Here is a 27449-nt window from a genome sequence, read left to right as displayed (position 1 = left end):
AGCGGAGACAGGGACAAAGTCAATTCGACTGTTCTAGCTAGCCTTTGTAGCTCTAGGAGGTGTCATCAACGGGCCCGAGCCCTGCTTTATGCTGCGCTGCGCCGCACCATACTCTCGGTATTCTTTTCCGCTTTGTTGCCTGCGTGACATTTCGTTTAGGGCTCGGGAGTCACCGATTCGTCCTTTCCATACTAGCAAAGGTTGCCTAAATGGGGAATTTGAGATTTTTCTGTTCAATCTCGAAAATTATTTTGAATGCATGTCCATACAAATACCCGAACAGGCTCTGCAGTTGTCAATATTCTCCATTGCTCACGCAAGTCTTAAATCACACTCAAGCTACCTTCTAGTGGAATTACTTGTATGAGCACCGGGATTATCAACTACGACGCAGCAAGACGCGTGAGTGCGTGACGTCCGCCAGGGAATTAATGAAACTAGGATGTGGGCTGAGGTTCACTTAGCCTACGCGGCCATATCAACAACTACTTCCATCGTGGTTAGAGGCTCACAGGATATCAAGCTAACTTTCCCGGACCCTTTTCCAAGGCTATCTAGGTCTTTGGGGAGGAGGCCGGTGCATTTGGTCTCATGTCCGCCTCACAAGGCATCCACGCGCCGTGTTTTGCACGCAGCAGTTAGTAGGGGTATCGATCCTTCGCGTACCCACAGGCACAAATTCTACTGTTTGCGCGAGCCTTGTATGAACAACAACATTGCATTTAAAAAGGTGGACATTATATGTAGATGTTAGGATGACCTCGTTGTACATGTGGGAAATTGCGATCATATGTCTTACTCCTATTGCAAGAGATGGAGCACTCGATCTCAGAACACGCGTGTTCATCTGCTAAGCTGGGCCCGAGTCGGGCGTAAGCTGGATGGGGCGCTGCTCTTGGCATGGGGTCGCAAATAGCCGCATCCACGAATCGTGCCTCTTAGCTCTGCGCTTCGAAAAAAAGCTTGCACCTTCTGTGGGTCAAATTCGGATCGCGGAACGAGGCCAAGGAATCCTTCCTGAACGAGCGCAAGACATGCCAGCGAAGCGTGCCGCGGCCCCTACTGATCCAATTCAAATGACACTGCCCTTTAGCGATACCGTACCTGCTGCTGATGCATCAAGCCTTTGATGTATTTCTCCCGAGCTATAATTTTCTCCCTTGGACGGTTGGATTTCAAGATGGTGGTTGAGTACATTGGAACCACATGCGTTTCCTTGCGCGATCGTCTCCAACGACATCGGCCTGCCTTGTGGTCAATGACAACCGAAGGTCTGCACGTGCTCGAGTATCACAGAACAGCGAGTCTTTGACGGTGAGCATCTAGGTACTGTGCGTACAGTGGAGCGCTTTCTATACCAGCCAAAGTTGCGCTGAGTGTATAGCGTCATTGCGACTGGACTCAGCAAAGAAATCGGTAGGCCATATGCATTTCGACAGGTATAGCTCGTCGTCCATGCCCGATCTTGACTGTATTGGACAAGAAAGCACAGCGCCTCCTACTGCTCGGAAGGATCCCATTGGTAGATGTCGCAACATTGGAGGCGAATAGAGTCCTATCGGCATACACAGCCGCCTCGTACACGGAGTGGTGCGTATGACTAGAGCGGGAATGGTCGAATTCTCCTTGGACTGGAAGACTGAAATTGAATCCAAAATGAGCTGATCGCGTTTTGGGATGCTGGTGCTGGTGATTTCGTAGAAGCAGGCGTTCTGGCCAGGCATTTGCTCACGGAATCAAGTTTTCCCTGCCATCGCTTCGAAAAGAGCATCGCGAAGACGGAAGTCATTATCCCATGAGTTGCTAAATAACTATCTGGGCGATACTGTAAAAAGCGTCCCCGAGCGCGTCGGTCATATCTGCTAGGATATCCAAGAGCGATACAAGAATTTGAGCCAGAACATTCGTCTCCGAGACCCACCAGGTCCTGTAGTTGTGGCTCACTTCATAGTAAAGCTTCATGAGTGCACGAAAGAAACTATCGAGGTTGTCAGCGATGGCCACAATGGATCCGACACCATCGATGCGCACGAACAGCCCTTCGGTGGGTTTGTGCGACATGCTCGCACAGCAGAATCCCGACGCCAGAAGCATTCTGTGTTAGTCGTGTTGGACATGGCTGACAACTCTCAATGATCTTCCCTCGAGACCTCAACATCCACGTTCCGGCGACCACGACTTTCTGGGCATCGGCATCAGTTGGCAATCAGGAACCTGTCGATCTGTGAGTGCATTATGGGTGATAAGGATTTGGACCCGAACCCAAGATGTCCGGTCGGGAGAAACATCAGAACTAGCATGCTCGGCAACTGCCTGCAATAGTTGTTTGATCCGACCCGCCCTAACGCAAGCAAAGGCGAACGCATGGTAAGTGTCTTTCATATTGAGGGAATAATCGACTGCAAATGGTATGCGCGGCAGCATGTAGTTTGGGCCTGCGATGCTCTTCGAGCGTTCTAGATCGGTGGCCATGTTGTGCAAGGCATGTCTGCAGTCGCGAGGATCCGAGCACTTATAATCAGCAAATCGCCGTAGCATGTCTGAAAGTTGGAAGTAATGCTGTCTGTCCCCTAGCTCCGAGTCAACAAACTGCATTCAGATTGGAAAATCCGGTGTCTATGAATTCATTCACTCGTAAACTGCTTTTCTGGCATGAATGAGATGATCTTCATTGCGAGTGTAATATCATCACTCGCTACACGTAATCGACAGTGTCAACCAGTACTAGAGATCTGACCTCGGCCGTAGTGATTGCAGGGCGTACTCACCGGACATAGAATGCAGCTTCCACGACTTCGAAATCATAGCGATGGCTTCCAACTGCTCATCCAATCTTCCACAACGTTTCATTGCATCTCGAAGCTTGTTGTAGAAGATCAGTGCCGTACTAAATCTGACCTATGAAATTGTACCACTGCCGTGTATCAAGGTAATATCTATGTTGAGAACTACCTCTTGAATGACCCACATGCGAGTAAACCTAGCGGTCACAGAATTGTAAGCACGGATCCAGAAAATGCTGGACAAGTTTACCATGCTAGATTTAAGAGAGCTGTAACATCCTTCTCTCTTGTGTTCTCCCGCAGTTTCTCGAGGACCACTTGATCCTCAAAGTTCTCTCACTGAGTACTAGAAAGCCACGATAAGCGCGTCGATCCGACTTCGTCGGATTTCCCACCTGCGCCTAGCCAAGCGAGTACAACTTTTGCCGACCGAAAGATCTCATGCATGAGAAGAATTTGGTGCGACTCTTCTGTATCGTCGGACGAATTAATGCATAATACATAGTGCATCAACCCACAGCCTCCTCTGCTCATTCTGTGAATGTAGTGTTCGAAGCACCTGGTCTATTATCTGTAATTCATAACGTAGAGGCGCCGTCGACGACAACCGGATGAGTCGTTCTTGGTTCTCCTCAGGCATGCGATAGCGCCTCGAAAGCATTGTGAAACGATTCGTCATTGTATATGGACGCTTTCTGAAAAGAAATGTTCAGTGATGATGCGTGCTCCCACGAAGGCTCGAGGGTCAGGATCCACATCTCCTCAGCCTCAGCCTGCAGAGGTTTATATTGGTAGACAGCAAGGATGGTATCTGACTAAAGCCCCCGAGTCGCTTGCTCGTGACGTCCATCGAGTGTGTTGAGGACGGTATCCTCGTGGTAGATGGTGAGTTTGAGTGAGACAGCCCCACCAAGGTGCACCACCTTCACTACTCCCGGCTAAGTGTTCCGAAACGGGGAGATGGAAGACATTAATGTTTCATTGAGCGTGTAGCACGTCGACATTCAATTTCACTCGAATCGATCTATGACTGTAAAGCCCCAAGTGAAAGCCTGCCCGGAAAAGGAAAGAACAATCTTGAGAATGAAAGAGCGGCGGTCCCGTGCGGCAGGTGCGATCCGGGCCTGATGACATAAGAATGCTTGGCGGTCAGGTGGCGAGGTTCGCAACACAGCCCGCACCGGAGCCCCTCTTAACCTGACTTCTCCCACGACTCCACCCGCACCCTCAGCCGACACCACCACCGCGCCCGTACACCAAACGTACTCCCTCAAACCGCGCTTCAGCAGAGGACTCGTCAACCAGATTCATGACCACGGACATCCAGAACCTCAAGTCCTTCGACCCGTTCGCGGAGGCCGAAGACTCAGTCGGCGACGTCAAGACAACTAGTCAGAATTACATTCACATCCGTATCCAGCGCAAGTGACCCCCCGCACCTCTCCGCGTGCTTTCGCGTCGTGTCGCACCCGCTAACGAGCAACAGAGCGCAATGGCCGCAAGACGTTGACCACGGTCCAAGGCCTGCCTAAGAAATTCGACCAAAAGAAGATCCTCAAGGTGATCAAGAAGAAGTTCGCCTGCAATGGCACCGTCGTCACCGACAGCGAGATGGGCGAGGTGATCCAGCTGCAGGGCGACCAGCGCAAGGATGTCCAAGAGTTCCTCACCGACAAGAAGGAGGGGCTGGGCCTCGATGCCAAAACCATAAAGGTCCACGGTTTCTAAGAAGCCTCTGCCGACGCGCGCAGCATCCCCGCCGTCACCGTTGCCGCTCAAAACAACAGGGCTTTGACCCCGATAACGATATTGAGGCGGCTGGTCACAAGGCTGGAGGCACAGTCAGCCGCGGGGTTGATCATGCGGCGCCGCGCCGGTAGATACCCATTTTGTACGACTCTTTCCTCACGACTTAGGCTCTGCTTTGGGAATGCGACGGAAGGAGGACACGTATTTCTCTCGAGTCATGTTTTTTTCACTCGGAATATGACTTATGGTTTGCAAATGGCGGGCTTGTGTAGAGCAGCCGCCTGCCCCTGGGGGCCAGCCTTCTCGATAATCAAATTAACAGGTTCGCTATGCTATGCGCTTTGTCTACTGTGTGACTGGTGTTATTTTGCGCTGTGACTCTGACACTTTCCGTTATCTGTGTGTTGACTGTGCGATGCGCAGACCTTGGAAGGTGCGCCCGTGGTTCCGCCTGGGTCCCGCTTTCCGGTACTTGCCCAACCGCATGCCATCATAGCATCACCCCACCGTCTACATCACAGTCGGTAAGTATTGGGTAGCTATCACGAGATGCGTTGTGTTATCGCATCCACATGGTCGAATTTGCATAGAAATTTAGGGTATCTTATTCCTCGTCGCCTTCCTCAGCCTCATTTCCTTTGTTCTCCGCTGGCGCCCTCGCCTCCTGCTTCCTGTACAGCTCAGCGAGGTATCCCGCCTCGGTCGCCTCATCAATCCCCTTATCCTCCCTCACCTTCAGGAACCTTGGAAATCTGGTGCTCAGCCCCCTCTCCTCGCTCACTAGCCCGATCGCAGCCGTGTACGTCGGACTGAGCGTCAAGTCGGCAAACGCGACTTCCCACACTTCCTGTGGCTCGAACCAGACATCCGGCGTCCCGGCCCCGCCATTGTACTCGACATAGCTCGGTTTCCCGCTAAACAGCACATTCGTGCACTCTGGGTCGTCCTTGTCGTACTTTGCGCGGTTGGCTTTGTAGAAGGCGTCAGTGAAGCCGCTCATACACTTGGTGACGGCTTCCAGCTGCCCGGTCTCGGCGTTGCGGATTGCGAGCAGGATGGGCGACCACCACGCGGCTTTGCGGCCCGAGCCGTGGAAGGCAGCGATGGGGATAAGGTCGAGGGTCTCGGAGGTGGTGTTGTAGTCCTTTTTCACTTTGAGCCAGGAGTCGAGGCGTTTGTCCGGCTCGTAGGTGGAGAGGAGGGCTTTGCGACGGCCGTGTGAGGGCTTGGAGGGCTCCTCTGGTGCGGCATCGGACGTGCTTGTGGCTTTTGAGGCCTTCGATTTGGGCCGGCCCTTTTTCTTCGGGGTAGGGGGCTCGGAGGCGGCATCGGGAGGTAAGTCGAGGTCAGCTTGTAGATCGGGATTGGGCAGGTTGTCGAGGACTTTGACCATGATGCCTTCGCATTTGATGTCGAGAGCGCTCTTGAAGAAGGCTTGCACAGTCTCTACATCGGCAGAGGTGGCGTCGAGGCTCTTGACCCACGTAAAGTGATGTGGTATCTCCACGAAGAGACTCCGAAGCAGGTTTCTGCGCTCCCGGAAGGGTCGATTGAGCAGTTCCTCGCCGTTAAGATACATGAGGTCGAAGGAGAAAAGGCATACGTCGATGGTGACGCTGCCTATGACCACGTCTTTTCTTGCCCGGTTTGCTAGCGTCTGGAACGTCTTCAGATCGCCAGACTCGCGGTCGATAGCTACGACTTCGCCTTCTAGAACGAAGCTTGATACACCTTCACCGCGTATCTTAGGCACTAGAGCGACCAGATCTGGATACTTGTCCGTCATGACCTCTAAATGCCGTGAGAAGATCGTCACCTTGCCGTGTTCATCACAATGCACTTGCGCCCTCTGCCCGTCGTATTTGTACTCGCAACTGAAATCTCGACTCTGCAATTTGGTGAGCATCTCACCCAAGTCGCGCGTTATCGATCCCAACATGGGACGTAGGGGTATATGTAGGGCTAAGCCGCATCGCACGAGGAGTTCGTCGCAGACACCAATCTCGAGGAGTGATGGGATGAGGTCGGTGTAGTTAGGACGCCGGGCAAAGCAGGCTTTGACGATCTCTTCGTTCCTTGCATAGATCTCAGCCAAATCTTCCTTCTTCAGCTTTTGCAAAGCCTTCCGATCGCGGGTCTCGAACTCAGCATTTGGAGGCTTGGAGAGCATGAAAGCTCGCGAGAGAGCAATGAGCATGGTCGTCTTGACAGCACCAATTCTCAAATGCTGTACTAGAGTTCTTACAATGTATCGACTCTCCTCTGCGCCTCTCGCGTCCTGAACAAGCCTTTCCACGATCCTCTGTTTGTTCTCCACGCTGCCATGTCCCTTGCTATTCGCAATCTTGACGAGCGAATCAAACACGCTCCTGATGGTGAGCGGCTTCGGCTTCCGCAGCGTGAACGACTGCCGCTTCTTTGCCTCGAAGGCCACGTCGCCCGGATCGCCGTATTTGTTGTGCAGAGTCTTCAGACCCGCGTTGTCCAACCCACAGACCTTCTTCAAAGCCTTGGAGATAGCTGATCCGCCCAGTCCCAGTTCGAGGTCGATGTACGGCGGTGAGATGGCGTTCGTCGCTAGCCACACTGCAGGAAGCAGACTCTCCGGATCGCCCTCAATTATTGTTCGTAGCAGATTGACGAGCGTATCCACAATCTTGATGCGACTCGTGGTGCTGTTGACGAGCACGAAGCAGCGCGTAAGCAGCGCGTATGTCGCGTGGCCACCCTCTGCTGCCCAGTGTGTCTGCAAGTCCGATATGTAGGTAGACGGATCGAACTCGAGGGGGCTTTCGTCGAAGGGTATGTTCGCGGAAACCGTGTCTTCGGCAGCGGCGGCAGACTGGAGCGAGAGCGTGTTCTTCCTGGGTGCTGCATTGATGGAAACCTCCGCGGCAAGCTTGTCATCGTCGTTGGGTGGAGTGCGCGTGCCCTGGTTTCCGATTGCATCGCCATTTGTCGCTAGATTTATCGCTAGATTCGTCGCTGGCTCCACAGCCTTCTCGGGCTTGTCGTAGAGATCGCTGGAGGTGGGTGCTTTGGCGCTTGCTTGCTGGTCTTGTTCGTTCCACTCTGCCTGCAACTTCCGCGCAAGCTCCTCGTCCGTAAGAGTGGATGTGTCTTGCTCGCCATTCGGAGTATCGCTGGCCTCTATAACCTTGACATCCGCCTCCCTTGTCGGTTTCGCCGCATCCTGCTTCTGCTTCGCGAAGAAGTAGTCCAGGCTGCGGACAGGCTGGCTGGAGCCATCATTCTTCTTGCGACGCTTGGTCGGGGTACTCATCTTCGAGACGAGGTGGCCGTGGGTGCCAATCAGTCATGATTAAGCCGGCATGACACAGCGGTTTTCGGTATGGCGGTAGCACTCATTCACGTCATGACGCGCTCGGACCACCGCCTATCCTCCTCTTCGCGTTACGCGACGCGACAAGTCACGCCCTGTATCTTCTTTCACAAAGCCTCCTAACAGTGAGACTTGTCCGAACGCGTCTTTCCTTATCCGCAAGCCGGATGTCTGCTTCTACTGCCAGCTTCGCCTGATTACATAGCCCAGACACTGGGATTGGGATGTTCTGACCCAGATTCGGTCTAGTGGCGTCATCTTAGTCCACTTTGTTTACTGTACCCCTAGTGGAGTGGTCTCGTATCAACTATGGTCCGACCGCAAAGGGTTCGTGCTTTCGACGAAGCCACAGGGCAAGTGTATGAAGAAACGCAAGTTCCGGTCACGTCGATGGTCTCAGCTTGTAAGCAATGGCCGAACCATAGTGCAGCTCAATCCTTGCTTACTTCACACACATTCAGGGCCAGACAAATGTAATGGTAGGAAGACGAAGCCACAGTCTTATCGTCATCGCGGACTGGGAGCCTCTTCACTGTACGATATGGCAATGCGATCATGTGCTTGGCACATCAACTTGTTCATGCCCAGCGATTTGCAATCTGCGGAATGGCATTTTGCTCACAGGATATACGAACACCTGCAGAAGAATCAGAACTTGACTGCGAATGCCTGGTCCCTCTTTCAGCAAGCATTTCCCGGCGAGGCTGAGCTCAACCGCACTTATCCAATTCGCATACCAGCTCTTTATGGCCAATCCGCCTCCGAATTACCATCCATCCAGCAGTGGCTCCGGCTGCTCCCCTTCTCACATTTATTATTGCTCAACATACAATGTCTCTGTCTCCGTCTTGATGACCTGATCACCCTAACAACGCTTCCTAATCTCGGCGTCCTGCTGATGCGGTTTGCCTATGATAAATTGCCGCAAGAACTCGATGACAAGGCGATGAGAGACTGGAGTCGGGCCGTGAAAGAGAAGGGCGCTTTCACACAGTTGCGCGTAGTTGGCCTCCATCATCACGCAGCAAGTCTACCAGCTACTTTGAAGGGACTGTCTCAATTCCCAGCACTCCGAATCTGCACTGTTGAGCCTCAACCTCCCTTGGCCTCTTCGCAAGCTGCTATATCACAGATTGCGAGTGCCGCGCTGCCGTTTGAACTACTTGTCGATGACTACACAGGTACTGCCGACAGCGATACCCCCGAGGCCGTTTGGTCGAAGGGAAACTTGCCCGGTAAGTTATCTGCGTAAGAAATAAAAGGCCGAGGTCGTTATTTGTACAGAACCGCATTCCGCAACCCGGTGTACGGCAAGGGTGCTCGGTTTACTGCTGCTTTGCCTAGAACCAAATCACACGCTGACTGTTCAGGAGTACATAGCTCCTGGACAGGCTCAGCACTGCATCCCGAACTGTTCTAGACAACTTCTCACCTTGCTCCCGCCCAAAAGAGCCCATCGACTTGGCTTCATTTCCTTGCCCATCCCCACGCCGACCATCGCTAACCCTACAGGAATTCTAGGCCATGTCAAGATGAAGATGCTATACGACTTAGCCGGCCGAATGCACCCAGATCAAGCTCCCGAAGACGTACCCGATTCGGCTGTACTCTCGGTATACTACGGCGCAGAACGAAATCTTGCATACAACAGATACCCACTCTGGTTCAAGCGACTTGGATCTGTCGAGACAGAGTATGAGGCTGGCCGCCAACCGAAGCGATACCAGGATGACCAAGGAGGGGAAGAAAGGACTGGTGGAGGGAAGAAGCCAAGAAGGCTTAGGGAAGGGAAGCAGATGGACATTGGGTCGTTATTGGGAGGGTTTGGATAAGGTGATGGAATGATACACACGAGATTTGATGTGGAGAATCCATAATAGGTACAAAATAATCTTGGGACGTATGGTCAACGACACTGATCAGTTTTCGTTTTTTCTTGCACCCAACCCTTGAGCTGTTTCTCAATGTAGAGTAAGTTACAACAGCATTAGCTTACCAGAGGTCCAGTCTGTTATGTCAGCCACTATGATAAGACATGATTCATTATTCGTTACTACATCACTCAATTACCCGGCCCCGTAAAGTTCCCGATAAACACGACCAAGATTGCACAATAAGCTGCACTCGCAGCGAAAAGCTCGTGTCTCGCCGCTTTCGTCAACAACGACATCGCCGCGCTGAAAAGCAGCGTAAACACAATCAACAACCCAACCGCGTTCAGCGTATCCCGTGTGTTAGAGTCCAAGGGAGAAACGGCTGAGGAACTCGAGAGACCCGACCCGGTGCCGGTGTGCACGTTCGTGGAAGTAAGCAGGTACATGGCAACGACGGGGACTACGAGCAGGGCGAAGATGACAAGAGTGATGAGGATATTGGCGAGCTTGTCGATGCGAGTTGAGCTGTATAGGGTGATGTATTTATTGGTTGTTTTGGCGCGGAGTTCAGGGGATTGGAAGTATTGCTTTGCATATGTCAATTACTTTGGTCTGGTGGCTTGAGAAGAAAAGAAAAGTATTTTGGACATGACATACCCCGAGCGGCGAGTGGACATCGGTGACTCCAAAGTTTTTAATGATACGCTTGAGCCACTCATCGATCTTGAAGATGGTCTTTTCGAGGCCGCCGTCGAAGCTGCCGCCCTCACGACCACTGTTACGCAGCGAGACGGTATCTTCCTTGCTGCGGATCGATTCCGTCTCGGCGTCCATGAGCGGCTTGTGGTTGTGGTGGAAGCGGCGCACGCTGCGGTAATTGCGGTCGCTCGGTTTCTGGAAGCTGTCTAGAGTTCGAGCTTTGATGAGGACTTTATCGTACTCCATTAATTTTGCTTTGATTTCCCGCAGAATGACTCTTCTGTTACGAGTGTCGCCTTCATCTTGGGCTTTTGCGACGTCGATCTCACGTGAACGCAGCCTGTCGGGGTTTTCGTCGAAGTCGTCCCAGTCGATGTCGTCGAGTTCTTTTTCTAGGGTCGTGATTTCGTCCTGTAGATCAAGCAGGACGCGGGAATGGAGATAGGTAAATGAGCGATAGAGAGAGAAGTTGGACTCGGATGCTTGAAAAGCTGCGAGTCTCGGAAAGCCGTTGGGCGTGTTGTCCACTGGGGTTATTAGGCAATGGATTGTGTTGACCAGCAACCAGAGGCTTACATTGGCGTGTTTTTATTTCCGTCACACCGACTGGTTCCGGCTCAGATTTGAAAGAGCCAGTCACGCGTCGTAGGAAAGTTGGTCTTTGCTTCTCGTTTTCTGCATGTGTCTTAGCAGGAGCTTCATGTCTTTTCTGGAGGCCGGGACACTCTAGACAATAGTCGCTGTGAAGGTGCGCGAGTTCACTCTGCACACACCGTGTGCGGAGTTGTTGCGACCCAGACCTACGGAGGTGTGATACATACGAGGAGGCTGTGCAGGCACGGCATATCCCGACGAGCGCGAGCTGGACTCGGACGAAGAACGGATCGTGGAGGCACCATCCTCTTCACCGATTTCGATGATGGCATCGCCCCCAATGGTTCGTTCGGTATCGGTGGGAGACTGTGGACCCATTTCAACATCATTGAGGACAGTGTCTCCCGTCATGGTGCGTGTGGGGGCCATAGGAGAGGCTGAGCGACCCGCGCGACAACACGAATCAGCGAAAACGACAAACTTTTGGACTCCGGTGGAATGAAACGAAATTTAGGCCGTCATTGAAGTGAAATCACAAATCTAGAAGTGGCTGAACTGCAGATGAGGAGTGTGGCGGGTGAGCAGTCTATGTACATGAATGATGCGCAAAAGCCCCCGGTGAGCGCCCGTAGCGATCGCCGGCTCCGTCCGCCAAAACGCCAGACCCCAATCGAATTCAGCTGCCTGAATCACAATCTAACCGTTCAGAGTCACATGCGCCACACTTCGCATTGACATAGCCACAACCAGGGTTACATTCAGCGCCTCTGTGTACTTTCTGCCTTCAACTCCTTCTCGCGGACCCATTCGCCATCCTTGTACAGCTTACCGTGGCCGTCGATTATCGATAGCTGATATTCCCAATAGCCGTATGGACTGATTCGAGCCTTTTTGATCGTGAAGGTGCCTTTCGTGCGCGCACCGTGCTCGATCACTGACATGTGCACTGTCTTGTTCTTCTCGAATTTCGCGGGAGCCTATCTGACATGAGACCTTGGAATGACTCAAAGGCGATATGCGACCTACATGTCTTGCCATCGGGTCTACGTACACGCCTGACTTTTCCATTGGCACAATATGCTGTCGCTCTGGAAGCTCCTCTTCCGACCACGCAGGATCCACTTCTCTCTGTGCGTAAAAATTGTCAGTCTGCTGTGGCAAGGTCTCTGGCGGCGTGCCCGACTTACACGTTGCACCGGAGCGGGCTGAACTTCGTCTTGGAGGGAGGCCATGTTCTCAGGGCGTGAATGAGGCGAGAGGCGCGGGGTAGCAGGTGCAATATGAAAGGCTGAAGAAAATGCGATGCGTGCAGACAAGGCTGCGACGATAATAATATGTACTCAGTGACTCGTTTGGTGCAGGCCTCCTGGACGCTCGCTGCCTTGCACCTTTAGAACTGACCGTTCGCGAAAGGAGGCTGATTGTGAGATACCCTGCACAGACGCAAGGGTTGTTGGTCTCATCAGGGCCAGCGCCCGCGGCACCAGAGCTGCTCAGCATCTACGATGTCGGCTGACATCTGTTCCCGTCGGAGGGTCCTCATCATTACTCAGTGAATAAAAATGGGACTACTCCACCCAGAATCTGAATTGTTTTTTTTAGTAATGCTACTCGTTGTCTCTGAATCTGCTGCAAGTAGAAAGAGGAGCGGATGGAAGGAGGATGGTTGGCCCCCAAATCGGACTGAAGTTAGTCAGCGAAGATTGCCTCGTCTAGACTGCTTCTGTGCCGTGCTCCTAGCGGCCCGTCCCACCATTATGGGGGCTGAACTGCTGGAGAGTAGTGCGCAAGATGCGTGCAGCTGTGCTGTTGCGAACACTCCTATCCTTAAATCCCGCCGCGCACCATGGCTCTGTGGACGCGTGCCCCTCAAGCGGTCGTTGACGCAACCATGGAATCCCTTATCGCGCCGCGCATTCCTCCTTCCGTGGATCTAAGAGATAAGGTCTTCCACCTCAAAACGCAGATCGAGTCGGTCGAAGATGCTCCTGGACACAGCTCAGACATCACCGGCGGGGCCGAGTTGATTGTTGAGAGCGATGCCGGCCCTCATGATGCTGCGCAGCAGAAGCGTGCTGCAGAGATGCAGATGTGGTGGGATGAAGCGATCGTGCGGAATATGGATTTGCCCGACGGATACGCAAAAGTTGCTGTGTTACTGGTGAAGTGGGAGGACGAGCTGGACGAGCTCAAGACAAGAGCGGAGGTGCGAATTGCCATATTGTTTATGGAGAATACTTCTGACCAATGCGCAGGCCGAAGAACTCTCCGCTGTCTTTCGCGATCGTTTCCATTTCGTCACCGAAACGGTTGAGCTCAACGTCTCATCTAAGCCGCAACAACAGATGCGCACCTACATGAGTGCATTCATACAGAAGCATGACGGACCACACAATCTTTTGATCGTGTACTATACAGGACACGGCATGTACCAGGAGGATCAGAAATACCTCGAACTCACCGCGAGTCTAAGACCTATGGACAGACGCGGCTTCCAGAAGGAAGCCAAGTGCAATTGGAACAAGATCCAAGAACTCCTCCAGGAGGAGGATGTAGAATCAGTAAGAAGTCCCGGGGTGCGAAGTAGTTGGCTCCGCCGTTTTCACTGTCTGGAAATGTCAGACGTTAGGAACAGACTAAAGCTAGAACGACCTACTTCTACCAAATCATCCTTATGTTTGAGAGCGTTTCACTGACTTTGTGCCCACAAGGATGTGTACGATACTCCCCAGTACAAATTTGCTGAGTCTGAGACATTGCAATTTCGTACACAATCCCACCTTGGAGACTTAAGCTGACTTTGTAGGCTTACGATACTCGACACTTGCTATGCTAGCAACCTGACAAAAGGTGGGAAGGAAGAGACCAGGACCTTCGAACTTCTAAGCGCTTGTGCCATCGACTCGACGACGGCTGCGCCGGGTGACAATAGCTTCACTCGCGCACTCATCGATACATTAAAGAGGCTTCACGGGCAATACGGCGAGAAGGGCTTTACTACGTTCCACCTGAACCAAGGTATTGCCCTTGACAAGAGACGCCATGACACGCCGCCCCAATTATGGTCCCTCAAGCAGCATCTTGGACGGCACATACATCTTGCCCCTCTCAAGCCACAACAAACGTGCGAGCTGAAAGCTCGGCGACTACATCATGTACCACGAGGCTACCTCACACTTCGGTTTGCGCTGCGGGATGAATCACTCACGCAGGAACAAATCGAGTTTCTGACGCTGCAGCTGTCTAAAGCGTTTAACAACAAGCTGCTCGTTGGCCTGAGTCGCATAGACTGGCTCGGGATCAAGCCCGCGCGTACTACCAACTTTCGCCGGGCAGCACTCGCAATGTACGTGGTGCGAAAATGGAAGAGGATTTGCGAACGCCAAAGGAAAAGACAGGTGGATGGAGTTGGCTTACCCGATGGTTCAACAACCGATGCGCCGGCTGCAACTCGTCGGAAACGTCCCCGCGACAGCTTCACCAACTCCCCTACGCCTGAGCGAAAACGTGACTATCTCGCGGCCTCACAGCCACCCTCACCCCCGGTATCCAATTCTTCGAAGGCCTAGCATGGCACACATGGCGCTATCTAATAACAACGCAACTTTTTCGATTGATCACAACTAGATGTCCCTTGAAACGGAGCGTTTGCGCTAGGATTGGGGTCATCCAACTCTGTCCATATCTCGATGTAGCCATCGTGAGTACCCAGATTGCTCCGAACCTCCAACCGAATTTCATGATCACATTCTCGAGCCATTAACTGTTAGAGAGGCGGCCCAGAAGTTTGTTGAGTCTGTTCGCTGCAGAACCTATCCCATCTCTGAGCTCAAGCGCTGACAACATGACGTTTTCAGGGCCCTTGTGAGATCCCCCTCACATCGGGGTGTGCGCCCGCCCGATTGTCCAGATTGCCTGCCGTACCTGCCCACATTTACCCCACAATTTCAACTCGATCGGCCAACGCCCGTCATCTTCTCAATTGGTTGGCCCCGAATTCACCGCGTTGGGCCACGCAAGCTTGCCCCGACTTTGGTTCAAGGTACGACATCGATTATGGCCTAGTACCTAGCTGCGGTCACGCCCAAACGTCGTGACAAGAAAGAACTGGAGAAAAGCCCAGTCTTACTAGACGCATGAGGGGCATATATTCGGGGCCTAGTCCCAAGGACATTACTCGATGTTGTCGCGATGTACCTCTGTTAGCTCCAGGAGCAAAGTTCGAGACTCCGATACAGGTGCGATAGTTCTGCTTGGAGTCTCCACAACTACTGAAATCTCCAGACTTGCTGCATACCGATGGCTACTTCTGTCAATGTTGGGTAGTCGGTTCTGCACGGCATCGCCAAGCGCCTTCCATCGCGAGATCGCGGCTCCGCATGGCATCAGACGCCCAGGTCCGCGGCCTGTCTGTCCCTAAACTCCCGTCTTTGAGCACCAGTGTTCGAGCACCGCGGTCCAACGAGACCTTTCGGAAGACTGAGAGGTGACTCTCGGTGTCATGCATCCATCCCAATCTTTCGTAGCATCGAGTCCGTTACATGTAGCCCTTTGCTATGCTTAGGGCATATTCTCAAATGAAGCTGTACGTAAAGGAAATGGAGTTCCAGACCAAGACTAGAGCGGGATGGCAATAATGATGCAAAAAGATGACGCTGTGCATTACGCCAGCTCGCTCGCTGGAGGAGTATATAGAACCTGAGGCTTTCCAATCCAAACAAGCCACCAATCTCACGAACCTAGTCATCATCAATGTTCAGGGGTTGCATGACGTGAACTTTGTTCGATACAGATCACGTTGACCTTCTTACTCGTTCACTCACACGTTCTAATTCACCCACTCGCTCATCAACATGCGTCTCACCCAGGCCGCCGTCATTGCTATCCTCGCATTCACCGGAGCTGCTGCTCCTGTGGTCAACGCGAACACTCTCGCTATCCGCGGTGGTGGGAGCGCCCCAGATAGTGATGCTAGCCAGTCATGGTCCGGCTCAGGTTCTTCCAAGGGAGGCGCATCCGGCTCTGGCTCCGATAGCTGGGGTTTCTCGGGTTCGTCAGGCTCCGGTAGAGAAGCAGGAAAGGGTGGAAACGGGGAGCAAGAAAAGGGCAGCAAGGACGCAAAAGGAGTTGCTGGGGGTGCTAAATCCAGCGCAGATGTCAACAAAGGCGGGAGTGGAGCAGAAGCAGCCAAGGGCGGAAAAGGAGAAGAGGCAGCCAAGGGCGGCAATGGAGGAGAAACTGCTAAGGGCGACAATGGAGGTGCCGCGAAAGGTGGGAATGGAGGAGAAGCAGCCAAGGGGGGCAATGGAGGAGAAGCAGCCAAGGGCGGCAATGGAGGAGAAGCAGCCAAGGGCGGCAATGGAGGAGAAGCAGCCAAGGGCGGCAATGGAGGAGAAGCAGTCAAGGGCGGCAATGGAGAAGACGCCGCGAAAGATGGTGAGGCAGGAAAGGGTAATAACGGCGGTGGAGAATCAGCGAAAGGTGGTGAGGCAGCAAAAGGAGGCGCCTCCGGCGGGGCAAGTGTCTCTGGACCTAAGTCTTCCTCCTCGGATTCTAAGGCTTCCACTGGAGGTGGCTGGAAGCTGTTGAAGGCCTAAGCATGACATAGCCAACCTTAAGGCCTTGTGTTGCACCTCTACATGAGTCTGCGCTACGCCATAGGAACTGTTACGAAGCTAAAAATTACGCCAGCCATCGAGATCGCAGGCCAACCAGATATATATGTACTTTACATATTTGACGATGACACGCTCCTTTCCTTTTCAAAAAACTTAGGTACCTCAAATGAACATGATGTGGTTGCAATGTTTCCTCGGGTCTCCTAAAACATTGTACTGCTCAGTCTCCACATCCACTTGCTCATATGCGACTTCGATGTCTTTCACCTCAAGCACTTACAACATCTTTCCGTGAATTATTCCTCGACCGCGGCAAGATGTTCTCATGGGCATTTTGCATAGAAACAGATTCCAAATTAGAGACCGCGAGTATGCTGGAATAATTTGATCATTCAATGTACGCACCGTTTTCTGCTGTTCTTGTTCAGCATAGGGAAGACGGAAACACTGCCTATTTTGCACTAGCTTACTATTGGCATTCTCAACCTTCCCTCACGCAAACATCGAGGTGCCCCCGCGAAGACCCCACAAACTGTGCCGTCTCCCAGTTGCGGTCTAACGTCCTTGAGGCTCTCATCGGCTGCGAATCAGAAGACTGGGCGGCGCAGGAACGCCAATAATCTACCAATTAAAATCGCCGGAGATTTGACCGTCCACAGGACCCCGCAAAGCCTCGCAGTGTTTCTCGGAACGCGTCGCAAGCTCGAAGCAAGATGACGACCCATCGGGCCCTTCTCTCAAGAGGGAAATGCTTACAACAGCGCACTCCCGAAGCGGATCGCAGCGGAGTATGCTGGTAGAGTGGAGGAAGTCATAAACCTCCAAAGTATATATACCAGCCTCCTAGTAGCGAGACACAATATCCATCGGAACGACCGAAAGCTCCCAAAAGTGACCTAGCAGCAGCCGTTTCGAATTCTCAAGATGTATCGGGCGACCCAACTGCTGACCGCAGCAACTTTGCTAGGCGCAACGACTGCATACAATCAGCGCAGATACATTGACAACTCGTCTGGTACTCCCGAAGTGATCATCCCAGGGGCATCATCGTACAACGGTCTTAACCTCGTCCCGCAGATGGGATGGAACACCTGGAACGCATTCGGCTGTGATGCGGATGAGGAGTTATTACTTTCTTCGGCACGGCACCTCGTCGATTTCGGATTGCGCGACCTAGGCTATAATATCATTTCTCTGGATGACTGCTGGTCTATAGGGAGAAACTCCAGCGGATACCTGGTTGAGAGTCGTATGTATAAGACTTGCCATACGGCGACGGACACTGACAATACCTAGCTATCAAGTTCCCCTCGGGCATGGCATCTGTTATATCCCGACTTCATGATATGGGCTTCAAGTTCGGTATATATTCATCGGCGGGTACATTCACGTGCGCAAGATATCCTGGATCGCTTGGCTATGAAACGCAAGATGCAGAACTCTGGGCCAGCTGGGGGGTAAGGTACTCTCACCGCTGCGAGCCAGAGCTTGCTGACACCTCATTTTCAGGTGGACTACCTCAAATACGACAACTGCTTTAATCAAGGACAGTCTGGAACACCGAAAATCTCCTATGATAGGTACAACGTTATGTCTCAAGCTCTGAACAAGACGAATCGCGAGATCATATACGCCATGTGCAATTGGGGGAACGACGATCCGTACGACTGGGCATACCTGATCGCAAACTCTGGACGTATGTCTGGTGATATATATGACAGCTTTAACCGTCCAGATGATCGTTGCCCATGCACCGAGGCCCCTGGCTGCGCGTGGCCTGGTTTCCATTGTAAGTACAAAACCAAATACAGATGATAGTCGAGACAGTTGGCTGACTCCTCGTTCTCGGCAGGTTCCATCATGAATATCTTAAATAAGATGCCATCCATAACCAGCCGCACCATGTCTGGCTACTTCAACGTAAGAACTCCGGGAGTACAATGTGGCTGTTTTCTGCTATTATAATTGTCTGAAGTTGCCGGACTTTAGTAATAAGCTGAATCAAGACGGCCACTTGTACTCAAGCATCTCAAGTTTTGAGCATCTCACTGACGTTCTACCCTACCCTTCAGGACATGGATGGTCTCGAAGTAGGCAATGGGGGACAAGACGACAACGAATACGTTACGCACTTCTCCATGTGGGCTATGAATTCGTCTCCTTTGATGATCGGCACCAACATCGACACTCTTTCGCCTCAAAATCTAGCCATACTCTCAAATCCAGCGGTCATAGCACTGAACCAAGACCCATCAGCCGGAGCAGCAATCAGGAAATGGCGCTACTTCGTGGATTTCGACGATTATGGCCAAGGAGAGATCTCTTTGTGGACCAGAGTCCTTGATAATGGTGATACGGTCATTGCGCTTCTCAATGCGGGTAACTCGAGCAGGACGATGAACGCTACAATGGACGACATTTTCCTTGACCAGCGCACTGCGGGTGCGTACAAAGCGCCGCCTGAGCTAAGTGAGACGTGGGATGTGTATGACCTGTGGGCAAACCGCATGTCGAATGAAGAAGCTCAAGCAATTCTTGATGGTGGTGGCAATGCCACAGTCAGTAATGCAACGAGGACGGAAACATACAATGCTACGGCGACGAGCTATGCTGATGGACTGAGTAACAACGTTACAGCGTTGTATGGTGCTCATATAGGCAGTATTGCACCGAGCGGGACATTCACCGCGGAGATTGCGAGGCATTCAGTTGGTGTGTATCGCTTGAGGTCTCAAGGGAGTGGAAGCCTGAGGAAGAGAGATGAGCTATAGTAGCGAGATCTTCGTGTTCCAACGAGGGTTATGTAACCAAATGCATCATGCGTTTCTATATTATGAATCTTCGAACTGCCCGCCATTCCACGAGTTTGGCTACATAGATCTCTGGAATCCTTCAACTTCGACATCCCAATCCTCTGGAAAGACAGACCCTGCAAGGCCATCCCATCCTCCAGCCATCATTCCGACAGCAAGCAGCATCCCTGCACTAGCAGGGAAATATGGCGTTGCGACTCTGTTCCCTCCCTCGGGCATGCCGAGCTCATTGACCTGGTTGTTCACGTCTAACAGCCATCGAACTGCTTGCTCGCCGTCACCCAATCTAGCTGCTGCCATGGCCATAAGCGGGAAATCCCAGCCATAGAGGTTCGCCAAGTCCCACGAAGCGTACACTTTGTCCACAGTGTTCTGGAACACTGTCAAGTTGAGGCGAGGGTCCGGTGGTAGCCAACCGTAGAGACCTAAGAACCCCGGATGATCTGATGCTATTTCGGGTGATGTCCACATGTCCTCAACGCCTTCATAGAGAACGTATGCGTTGTCTTGGATCGGAAATGAGGCAAGGTTGTCCTTTACGGTACGCCAGCTTGCGGGTACGACCTGATGTTGCCGCTCCTTCCATTTCGCCGCAACATCCAGACCAAAGCGCCAATACGCCAATTCAAATGTTGGGTTGACCGTTTGGTTAGGGTTGGTGTTCTCCGAGACTGGGTACATTGCTGGATTGTATTCGCATTAGCTAAAGCCACGTTTCAGGGTCTGCAGAGTGCTTACGCGGCCCCAGGTCATACACTTTCGTAGACTGATTGTACCAGGCATAGCTGGCCATGAAGTCAGCCACGCCAGCCAAGACCCTGTCCCACTTCTGGAGTGTCTTCTGCGTCGGAGATTTTCTGTACTCCATCTCTGCAAACCACATCTATCTAGGTCAGTACCCTATCTCACTGGGCTTCTATTGGGCTCCACAAAAGGGCACTGAACTTACCGGATGGGGCTGCTGCCAGATCAGGAGGGAATTGATCTCGCCAGGTGCGGACCAACCACTTGGGTTATCATCTTGCATCTTGCCTATGCGTGCCCCTTGGTAGCCTTGATGCTTTGCTCGGTCGTAACTAGATGGCAAGAATCTTTCATAGACTCCAATAGTGCGATTATAAAGGTCCCACTTGTTCCATACAGTCCAATGAGCGAGATGCCTGAAGTTCTCTTTAGCTCACGTGTACACCTCGGTGACTCTGTGCGGTTCTTCCTTACCAGAAGATCATTTCACAATGGTACTTGCCGTACCAACCGTTGTTGACAAGTCCGGACTCTTGTGCAGGGTCTTTACCAGCCCCATTCACAGCCAGCAGATATTGCGTCAACACAATGCGGCGCTGCAATTCTTTGGCCGAAGAATTCGTCGCACTTGGAAGAGAGATAAAGGCGCCAGTAGACCAGTACTTCTTCCACCAATCTTTCGCACTTTTCTTCACGTCTCGGAATGACCCTTGACTGTTTGCCGCCTTGGGCGCAAAGGTCGCGGTAAAAGCGAACGTTTCAGAGTCCTTCCCAGTGAGCACGTAGGAATGGGTTTCGTTATTTGTCCGCTGTATGCGACCTTCGCTTTCCCATCGAATCTCTGTGTCATACGTAGTTGCGTCAAGCGTATGCGTGATGGTGGCGCTGTTCTTCCTAGACGTCAACGTCGTAGTGTGGTTGGACGTGGCATTGAACAGTCCCACGAAGGGCGCGTCAAATTTGTTTTTCCCGCTGGCGTACGGGAAGTCAAAAAAGACACCCAATTCTCCGTTGCCCAAAAGCTCAGAAGTGATCGTTACAGCAATCGTGTCTATTTCCGGGCTGGCAATGGTCTTTACTGTCACGCTCTTGCCGTGCCACGAGAAAGAAGACGAGATTGTTCCCTCCCAAAGGTCCAGTGTCTGAGTTCGCTCTGTGAGCTCGTCTTCTGTTACATTCTTGCCTCCGAACCAAAGTCCGATCCTTCCAAGATTGATACGATGCGGGTTCGCGATGAGCCACTGACTAATGTCTTTCTCCGCAGGGTTGGGTTGGTTGTAGTTCACGAGTCGACCATGTGTCCACCAGTCCTGACCAGTAAAGTCGGAAATCGCGGTCTGGTTAGGCGTAGTTGGCAGAGACGAGTTGTGCCAACCCCACGATGACAGCGTGTTGTGCGGGAGGAACGTCTGCAGACCTGAGACGTCGGCACCAAAGGCAAAGTTGCCGTTCCCAACTTGGACTGGGCTATATGCGTGTGACTGGTTCAGTCGCAGATTGAACTGTCGTATAATAGACTCGCGATCGATCTTACAGTCGACGACGGCCACCAGCGCGGCCAAAAGCCATGTTGATGCCAGCGAATGGGAGGCCAGCATCGTGATAATGGACTTGAAGAGCTCGTGCAGCTACAGACACCATCTTGTACTCTCAAGGATACGAATATGGCATCATCACAGTGTTTCCGGCAGTCTCTTAGTCGTTCCTTACATTGATGGATAAATTGCCGGTTGATCATTCCCGAGGTCTAGTGGCGCGCCAACTCCAGCGGGGTGTCGCGATCGACAGATCTACTGCAACGCGCGGGGGAATGTACCCCGAATTTACAAACAATACAGTCCAGCGATCGTCGAAATTTCATGATTCGCTACACCTCGTGGAGAAAGATGGCAGGAGTGCTCCAAGCGGATAGGTACGCTTTCTGATGGGCTTAATGCATCCGGCCAATCAGCGTGCAAGCCAAGGCTTGCCTTATCGATAACAACAGTCGAAAAAAGTTCCAGCCCAGCGTTCAGGCAACGCGACTAACAACATGTCGAAAAAGCAAAATGAGGAGGCTCACAATGGAGGGGACACCCAGAATGCAGAGATTACAAGAGGCAAAAAGAGAAAGAGGAAAGGCGGGGATGCCGGTGTCGATTTGAGGAAAGGTGCTGGGAAAGTGACGAAGTTTGACGACGGCGGCAAACAACCGATTGAGGAAGTACTCAGCGCTGTTCCTACCACTTCAACAAAGACGCCGAAGCCCACTGAGCCCAAAAGTTTTTCACGTGTCGAAGAAGGCGAAGCACCGGAGGTTGAGCAGCGCCTGAAGGGACCCCGACCAGATCAGCCAAGAGGGAAATACGAAAAGCGACCTGAAAATGTCCGGGATGACCCCGAACAGCAAAGAGAACAGCCTAAAAAGGCTCTTTCGAGACCAAGGAAGACTCCAAACGGTGAGCAAACCACTCACCGAAGTCCTTACCTGATCAAGAAACGCGACGAACTTCTTCCAAAACGCAAAGCATTACCCATCTGGTCTCAGGCAGATGCTATCCGACAGCGCTTGAGGGAAAACAATGTACTTGTGCTCACCGGTGAGACGGGTTCCGGTAAATCCACGCAGGTACCACAATTTCTGCAATCTGAGGATTGGTGTACTAAGACTATTGCAATCACGCAACCGCGCCGTGTGGCCGCGATCTCGCTCGCCAGACGAGTTGCCGAGGAGATGGGAAGCTTGTTCGGCGCACAGAGTCCCGCGGCCAAGGTCGGATACAGTGTTCGCTTTGATAATGCTGCCGGCCCCAACACAAAAATCAAGTTCTTGACCGAGGGTATGCTGCTCCAAGAAATGCTGCGAGATCCAGATATGAAGCAGTACAGCGCGGTGGTTGTTGATGAAGTCCATGAGAGGAGCGTCAATGTCGATCTGATCCTTGGTTTCCTGAGAAACCTGGTCTCGAGGATTGGGCGTGGCAAGGGAGTACGGAAGCACCCGCTGAAAGTAGTCGTCATGAGTGCCACAGCTGATGTAGAGGGTCTCGTGAATTTCTTCGCCGAGGGTTTGGATGAAGACCTAAAAGCTCCCGAGACCTCGGGCGGACCTACAACAGTATCACAAGCAGCGCGCGATCGCATCTCAACCTGCTTTGTCGAAGGCCGCCAATTTCCCGTCAAGACTACATACCTACCCGAGCCGACCTTAGATTGGGTCGAATCCGCGTTGAAAATCATCTTTCAGATTCACTATAAGGAGCCTTTACCTGGCGATGTTCTTGTTTTTCTAACGGGACAAGATAAAATCGAAGCTCTGGAGAAACTAGTGAACGACTATGCGGCAGCAATGGACAAAGACATGCCGAAGCTGCTTGCACTCCCTCTGTTTGCCGCTTTGCCCCAGCAAGCTCAGCAGCGCATCTTCCAACCGACCCCTTACCGGACTCGCAAGGTTATCCTAGCTACGAACATCGCCGAAACATCGGTCACTGTACCCGGTGTGCGTTTTGTTGTTGATTGTGGAAAGTCGAAGATTAAGCAGTATCGCAGTAACTTGGGACTGGAGTCGCTCTTAGCAAAACCAATCTCTAAGTCGGCCGCGATCCAGCGTCAAGGTCGTGCTGGCCGTGAGGCGCCCGGGCAGTGTTACCGACTTTATACCGAGAACGACTTCAAGACACTGGAAGAGCGAACAATGCCAGAGATTCTTCGTTGCGACCTCAGCCAGTCCTTACTCACCATGAAGGCGCGCGGAGTTAACGACGTGCTGCACTTTCCTTTCCTAGACCGACCACCACGAGAAACCCTCGGCAAGGCCCTCATGCAGCTTTTCCACCTCGGCGCTTTGAATGAGGACGGAACGGTCAACGATTTGGGTATCAAGATGGCTAAGCTACCCGTCACACCAACGCTTGCCCGCATTATCGTAGAAGCTGCGAAGCCGGAACATGACTGTCTACATGACGTGATTGATATCATTTCAGCTCTTAGCACCGAAGACAGCATATTTTTCAACATCGCCACCGAGGAGAAGAGAGAGCGAGCCGAAGAAGCGAGAAGGAACCTGTATCGCCGTGAAGGCGATCACATGACGTTCTTAGTAACAGTCCAGCAATACGCCGAGGAGCAGACAGACCGGAAGGCATGGTGTGAGAGACACTTTGTATCTCACCGCGCTATGCAGAGCGTCATGGTAAGATCTAACCCAAATCTTAAATCCTTGTCTTGGGACGATACGAAGTATTCACACATCACAGAACATCCGCAAGCAACTCCGCCAGCAATGCACCCAACTCAAACTTCTCTCATCGGAAGCACCGACGTCCAGTTCATCGCCAAACACCGACGCAATACTTGCCTGCATATTGCGAGGCTTCGTCTCAAATACTGCGCGATTGTGCCCTGATGGCAGCTACAAGACCTTCTTCCACAATCAACTTGTAGCTGTCCATCCTAGTAGCGTGATGCATGGACGCAAGATCAAAGCTGAAGCGATTGTGTTTAGCGAGTTTCTTTTCACGAATAAGTCATATGCGAAGAAGGTGAGCGCAGTACAGATGAATTGGGTAGGGGACGTAATGAAGGAGGTCGTACCTATGTGAGGAAATATCGAACTATTGACTATATATACACATTTGAAACGGCCTATTCACACCTGCCAATACTTTCGAAGTGAATGTAGGCTAAGTTGACTGGTTCAGTAGACTGATGAGCATGTTGGCGACATCCGAAGTGGGATAGACGTAACAAGCCTAGCGCAATCGCAACCACCCCTGCGCAAATCCTCCACAACTGTTCCCCTCGGACAATACAGGCACTGCCATTGGTCTATTTGTTTCTCTAGAGGGTCTGCTATGTCTGTAGTATCTGGCGATCAGGAGCGATTTCAAGCTCCCTCGATACCACCTTTTGAAGGTCGACAGATGTCTTGATGACGTATATGACTACACAGCGCACAAAGGTAGCGGAGCTGGCATAACTCAAGACTACAACATCGCGACCATGGCTTTGACGGAGGCATACAACACCTTCAGAAAGGCCATCTGCACCGCACCCCCTGCAGATGCATACTTCAGATGGGACGCACCAGGTGTCGAATCCTCGAAGCCCAATGAAGAAGACACATCACGCAAAATTGGCGAAACAATGAACAAGATGCAACAGCACAACTTCGACAAGCATCGGCATACATACCGCGCGACTCATGTCAAGATGCAAGGTATTGTCAAAAGAAAACTCACGGTCCTGCCTGACCTTTCAAAACATCTCCAGCACAGCCTCTTCAAAGAACCGGGGAAGACGTACGACGTTGCAGCTCGCTACGCAAATGAGCCAGTCTTCCTTCAAGCAGACCAAGACCCGGGGCTGCGCGGTCTATCTATGAGGGTATTCGATGTTTGAAGGAGAGCGCCTGCCCGCCGCCAATCCCGGCACCACGTAGGATTTCTTCGACAACGCACCCAGCATCGAGTTAACAGACGTGAACACTTGTCTGGGGCGTTATGCAGATGCGGGAAAATTACTTTGCCAGCCCGACTAAGCTTGCTGCAGCTACGAGGTTGCGGACCGATGGTTTGAAGTAGGTTGCGCCGTTCCAGCTGCCAAACACTAATATGATAAGCCTCATTGATGTGCAGCCGCCCTTTGAAGAATAACACCCCAACGAAGATTCTTGCGCCTATACTCTTCATAACTCAAGCACGCTCCGCTATCAACCATACCAGGAAAATTTCGATTTCCATCGCCTCAGAGCACGAGAGCGAGGAGTCTAGGATCTACGCTAAGATCGACGCTGAAATGGAGTCTGAGACTGACACTGCACGTCGAAGCGGCCAAGTCATAGCAGTGCGTACAAAGGCCCAACGCAGCGATCCAGACAAGGACAACGGGAAACGAGCGCTGTCTAGGAAGGCTTGTCGAATCGATGCCAGACGGCACGTGGGCTGAATGCTGCAACTCCTTCCGACCATTCTATTGCAGGAAGCTAGGCAGGCTGACCCGCAAATCGCGCTGGCCATTGATCGATGGCTTACCAGTGTGGCGGTTACAACTGCCCCTCCGAGAAGCATCAACATATTCTCGAATGGCAGAACACGTGGTAGGTACTTTTCGTCTACGAATGCTCACAAGAAGAGTAGGGAAAACTCTATAATGGTGAGCTGGATGGCTCACATATGTGTGGCAATGGTGGATGTACCGAGCGAAAGCATTTCGTATCGAAGATCGCCAGAAGCACCTCGCTCGCAACAACTGCGTTCGCAATGGCCATTGTCTAGGCTGCAACCCGCCATGAATGACTCAACTGAAACTTAGCAATTCCGAAGCCTCCAAATCGTGTGGTTCAGTGGTTGAGAAGAAAAAAGAGGTCATCTGGTTATGCCCTTACAGCGGGCTGTTCTGGGTCGCAGTGAAGTTGTGGCCAAACCTCACAGGCATCGCTCAAGAGAGGCTCAGGCACATGCAGCTGCAGCTTTCCTAGCACGACATAGGCCATTCCGTTCTCCCACAAGGAAAATCTTGATGGAAAGTCAGGCCAATCAGTGTGGTTTCGATGTCTAGCACCATCCACAGACGTTCACGTCACCCCTTTTTCTGTATATTCGTCTAATTCACGCGCTATTTCCACGCTAGTGCAAAGCGCTACTCCACACGAGCATTTTGCCTTCCATGGCAACCCCACGACACTGCATGTTACCACCTTCCTTTACGAGCTTACCCCGCACTTTTTGTACAGTGGACTCTTCAAATGTCGATTTTAATATTGCTCAAGTCGCTCCAGAGGAGCTAAGCCTTTTGCCAGCCCGGAATGATGTCAAGTTTGACTAGAGCGAAGCGCTGATGTATCCTTTGAATTTTTATTTTTTTAGTTCATCTACCACATTGATTTTGTCGCACTCGCGAGGACCACACATCAGCACACATCAGCAGCATCGCGTTCTCTACGGATCGCTGAGTGTAGGACTAGAGAGTGCGGGCTGGCCTCAGCTAGTGCTAGAGTACCCCGGATAGTCTACGTTGTTTCCTGGGGTTGTGAGTAGGTTACTCATCATCCGCGTGATCCTACTAGCGAATAAGGACTATCCAAACCCCCGTTTCTAGAAGGTAACTTCAGCGCGGGAAATGGCTTGGATTATGGCAGGGGCGAATTGTTTTCGTGGATCACCTGCTGTGCTTTGCTTTTGGCTACGGCTGGCTGGAGGCTGGAGAGGGTTCGCATTGGTGGAGATGGCTGAGACAGAGCTGAGTGGGCA

The 27449-nt window shown here is 52.1% G+C and overlaps 12 protein-coding genes across 12 annotated transcripts; 7 read left to right on the top strand and 5 right to left on the bottom strand.

Annotated features, from left to right (window-relative positions):
* Positions 1 to 1937: 1937 nt before the first annotated feature.
* On the bottom strand, positions 1938 to 2958 carry CC84DRAFT_365241 (uncharacterized protein). Its single transcript, XM_018185934.1, has 2 exons — positions 2769 to 2958; positions 1938 to 2570 (listed from the first exon to the last, which is right to left on the bottom strand). The coding sequence occupies exons 1-2, from the start codon at positions 2848 to 2850 to the stop codon at positions 2152 to 2154; spliced, it is 501 nt and encodes a 166-aa protein (XP_018029939.1). The 5' UTR covers positions 2851 to 2958; the 3' UTR covers positions 1938 to 2151.
* Positions 2959 to 4073: 1115 nt separating this feature from the next.
* On the top strand, positions 4074 to 4872 carry CC84DRAFT_1169106 (protein translation factor SUI1). Its single transcript, XM_018179572.1, has 2 exons — positions 4074 to 4204; positions 4270 to 4872. Exons 1-2 carry the CDS (start codon positions 4093 to 4095, stop codon positions 4509 to 4511), a joined length of 354 nt encoding a protein of 117 aa, XP_018029938.1. The 5' UTR covers positions 4074 to 4092; the 3' UTR covers positions 4512 to 4872.
* Positions 4873 to 5136: 264 nt separating this feature from the next.
* CC84DRAFT_1209907 (ATP-dependent DNA ligase) lies at positions 5137 to 7815 on the bottom strand (the record flags this gene model as incomplete). Its single annotated transcript, XM_018182250.1, has 1 exon — positions 5137 to 7815. One exon carries the CDS (start codon positions 7813 to 7815, stop codon positions 5137 to 5139), a length of 2679 nt encoding a protein of 892 aa, XP_018029937.1.
* An 89-nt stretch (positions 7816 to 7904) lies between these two features.
* Positions 7905 to 9759, top strand: CC84DRAFT_1209906 (uncharacterized protein). The gene is made up of 3 exons (XM_018182249.1): positions 7905 to 8278; positions 8337 to 9110; positions 9397 to 9759. Exons 1-3 carry the CDS (start codon positions 8185 to 8187, stop codon positions 9705 to 9707), a joined length of 1179 nt encoding a protein of 392 aa, XP_018029936.1. The 5' UTR covers positions 7905 to 8184; the 3' UTR covers positions 9708 to 9759.
* A 35-nt stretch (positions 9760 to 9794) lies between these two features.
* On the bottom strand, positions 9795 to 11453 carry CC84DRAFT_1231899 (uncharacterized protein; the record flags this gene model as incomplete). The annotated part of the gene is made up of 4 exons (XM_018183743.1): positions 9795 to 10336; positions 10407 to 10975; positions 11025 to 11123; positions 11270 to 11453. 4 exons carry the CDS (start codon positions 11451 to 11453, stop codon positions 9938 to 9940), a joined length of 1251 nt encoding a protein of 416 aa, XP_018029935.1. The 3' UTR covers positions 9795 to 9937.
* Positions 11454 to 11800: 347 nt separating this feature from the next.
* Positions 11801 to 12274, bottom strand: CC84DRAFT_1222589 (uncharacterized protein; the record flags this gene model as incomplete). The annotated part of the gene is made up of 3 exons (XM_018183391.1): positions 11801 to 12019; positions 12069 to 12170; positions 12230 to 12274. The coding sequence occupies 3 exons, from the start codon at positions 12272 to 12274 to the stop codon at positions 11801 to 11803; spliced, it is 366 nt and encodes a 121-aa protein (XP_018029934.1).
* Positions 12275 to 12933: 659 nt separating this feature from the next.
* On the top strand, positions 12934 to 14611 carry CC84DRAFT_1103446 (uncharacterized protein; the record flags this gene model as incomplete). The annotated part of the gene is made up of 4 exons (XM_018175014.1): positions 12934 to 13248; positions 13298 to 13603; positions 13754 to 13758; positions 13849 to 14611. The coding sequence occupies 4 exons, from the start codon at positions 12934 to 12936 to the stop codon at positions 14609 to 14611; spliced, it is 1389 nt and encodes a 462-aa protein (XP_018029933.1).
* Positions 14612 to 15895: 1284 nt separating this feature from the next.
* On the top strand, positions 15896 to 16639 carry CC84DRAFT_1222587 (uncharacterized protein; the record flags this gene model as incomplete). The annotated part of the gene is made up of 1 exon (XM_018183390.1): positions 15896 to 16639. One exon carries the CDS (start codon positions 15896 to 15898, stop codon positions 16637 to 16639), a length of 744 nt encoding a protein of 247 aa, XP_018029932.1.
* A 560-nt stretch (positions 16640 to 17199) lies between these two features.
* CC84DRAFT_1169101 (alpha-galactosidase) lies at positions 17200 to 19454 on the top strand. Its single transcript, XM_018179571.1, has 5 exons — positions 17200 to 17909; positions 17957 to 18117; positions 18170 to 18449; positions 18513 to 18580; positions 18733 to 19454. The coding sequence occupies exons 1-5, from the start codon at positions 17585 to 17587 to the stop codon at positions 19429 to 19431; spliced, it is 1533 nt and encodes a 510-aa protein (XP_018029931.1). The 5' UTR covers positions 17200 to 17584; the 3' UTR covers positions 19432 to 19454.
* A 19-nt stretch (positions 19455 to 19473) lies between these two features.
* Positions 19474 to 22093, bottom strand: CC84DRAFT_1156457 (uncharacterized protein). The gene is made up of 4 exons (XM_018176977.1): positions 20692 to 22093; positions 20423 to 20633; positions 20212 to 20356; positions 19474 to 20156 (listed from the first exon to the last, which is right to left on the bottom strand). Exons 1-4 carry the CDS (start codon positions 21813 to 21815, stop codon positions 19531 to 19533), a joined length of 2106 nt encoding a protein of 701 aa, XP_018029930.1. The 5' UTR covers positions 21816 to 22093; the 3' UTR covers positions 19474 to 19530.
* Positions 22094 to 22249: 156 nt separating this feature from the next.
* On the top strand, positions 22250 to 24821 carry CC84DRAFT_1156452 (P-loop containing nucleoside triphosphate hydrolase protein; the record flags this gene model as incomplete). The annotated part of the gene is made up of 2 exons (XM_018176976.1): positions 22250 to 24391; positions 24456 to 24821. The coding sequence occupies 2 exons, from the start codon at positions 22250 to 22252 to the stop codon at positions 24798 to 24800; spliced, it is 2487 nt and encodes an 828-aa protein (XP_018029929.1). The 3' UTR covers positions 24801 to 24821.
* Positions 24822 to 25200: 379 nt separating this feature from the next.
* On the top strand, positions 25201 to 25599 carry CC84DRAFT_1263951 (uncharacterized protein; the record flags this gene model as incomplete). Its single annotated transcript, XM_018185273.1, has 1 exon — positions 25201 to 25599. One exon carries the CDS (start codon positions 25201 to 25203, stop codon positions 25597 to 25599), a length of 399 nt encoding a protein of 132 aa, XP_018029928.1.
* Positions 25600 to 27449: the final 1850 nt, after the last annotated feature.

The sequence above is a fragment of the Paraphaeosphaeria sporulosa genome, assembly GCF_001642045.1.
Source record: "Paraphaeosphaeria sporulosa strain AP3s5-JAC2a unplaced genomic scaffold CC84scaffold_14, whole genome shotgun sequence".
Taxonomy (NCBI): Eukaryota; Fungi; Ascomycota; class Dothideomycetes; order Pleosporales; family Didymosphaeriaceae; genus Paraphaeosphaeria; species Paraphaeosphaeria sporulosa.
Note: the sequence above shows the minus strand (reverse complement) of the source record. Positions and strands in the feature narration are given on the sequence as shown.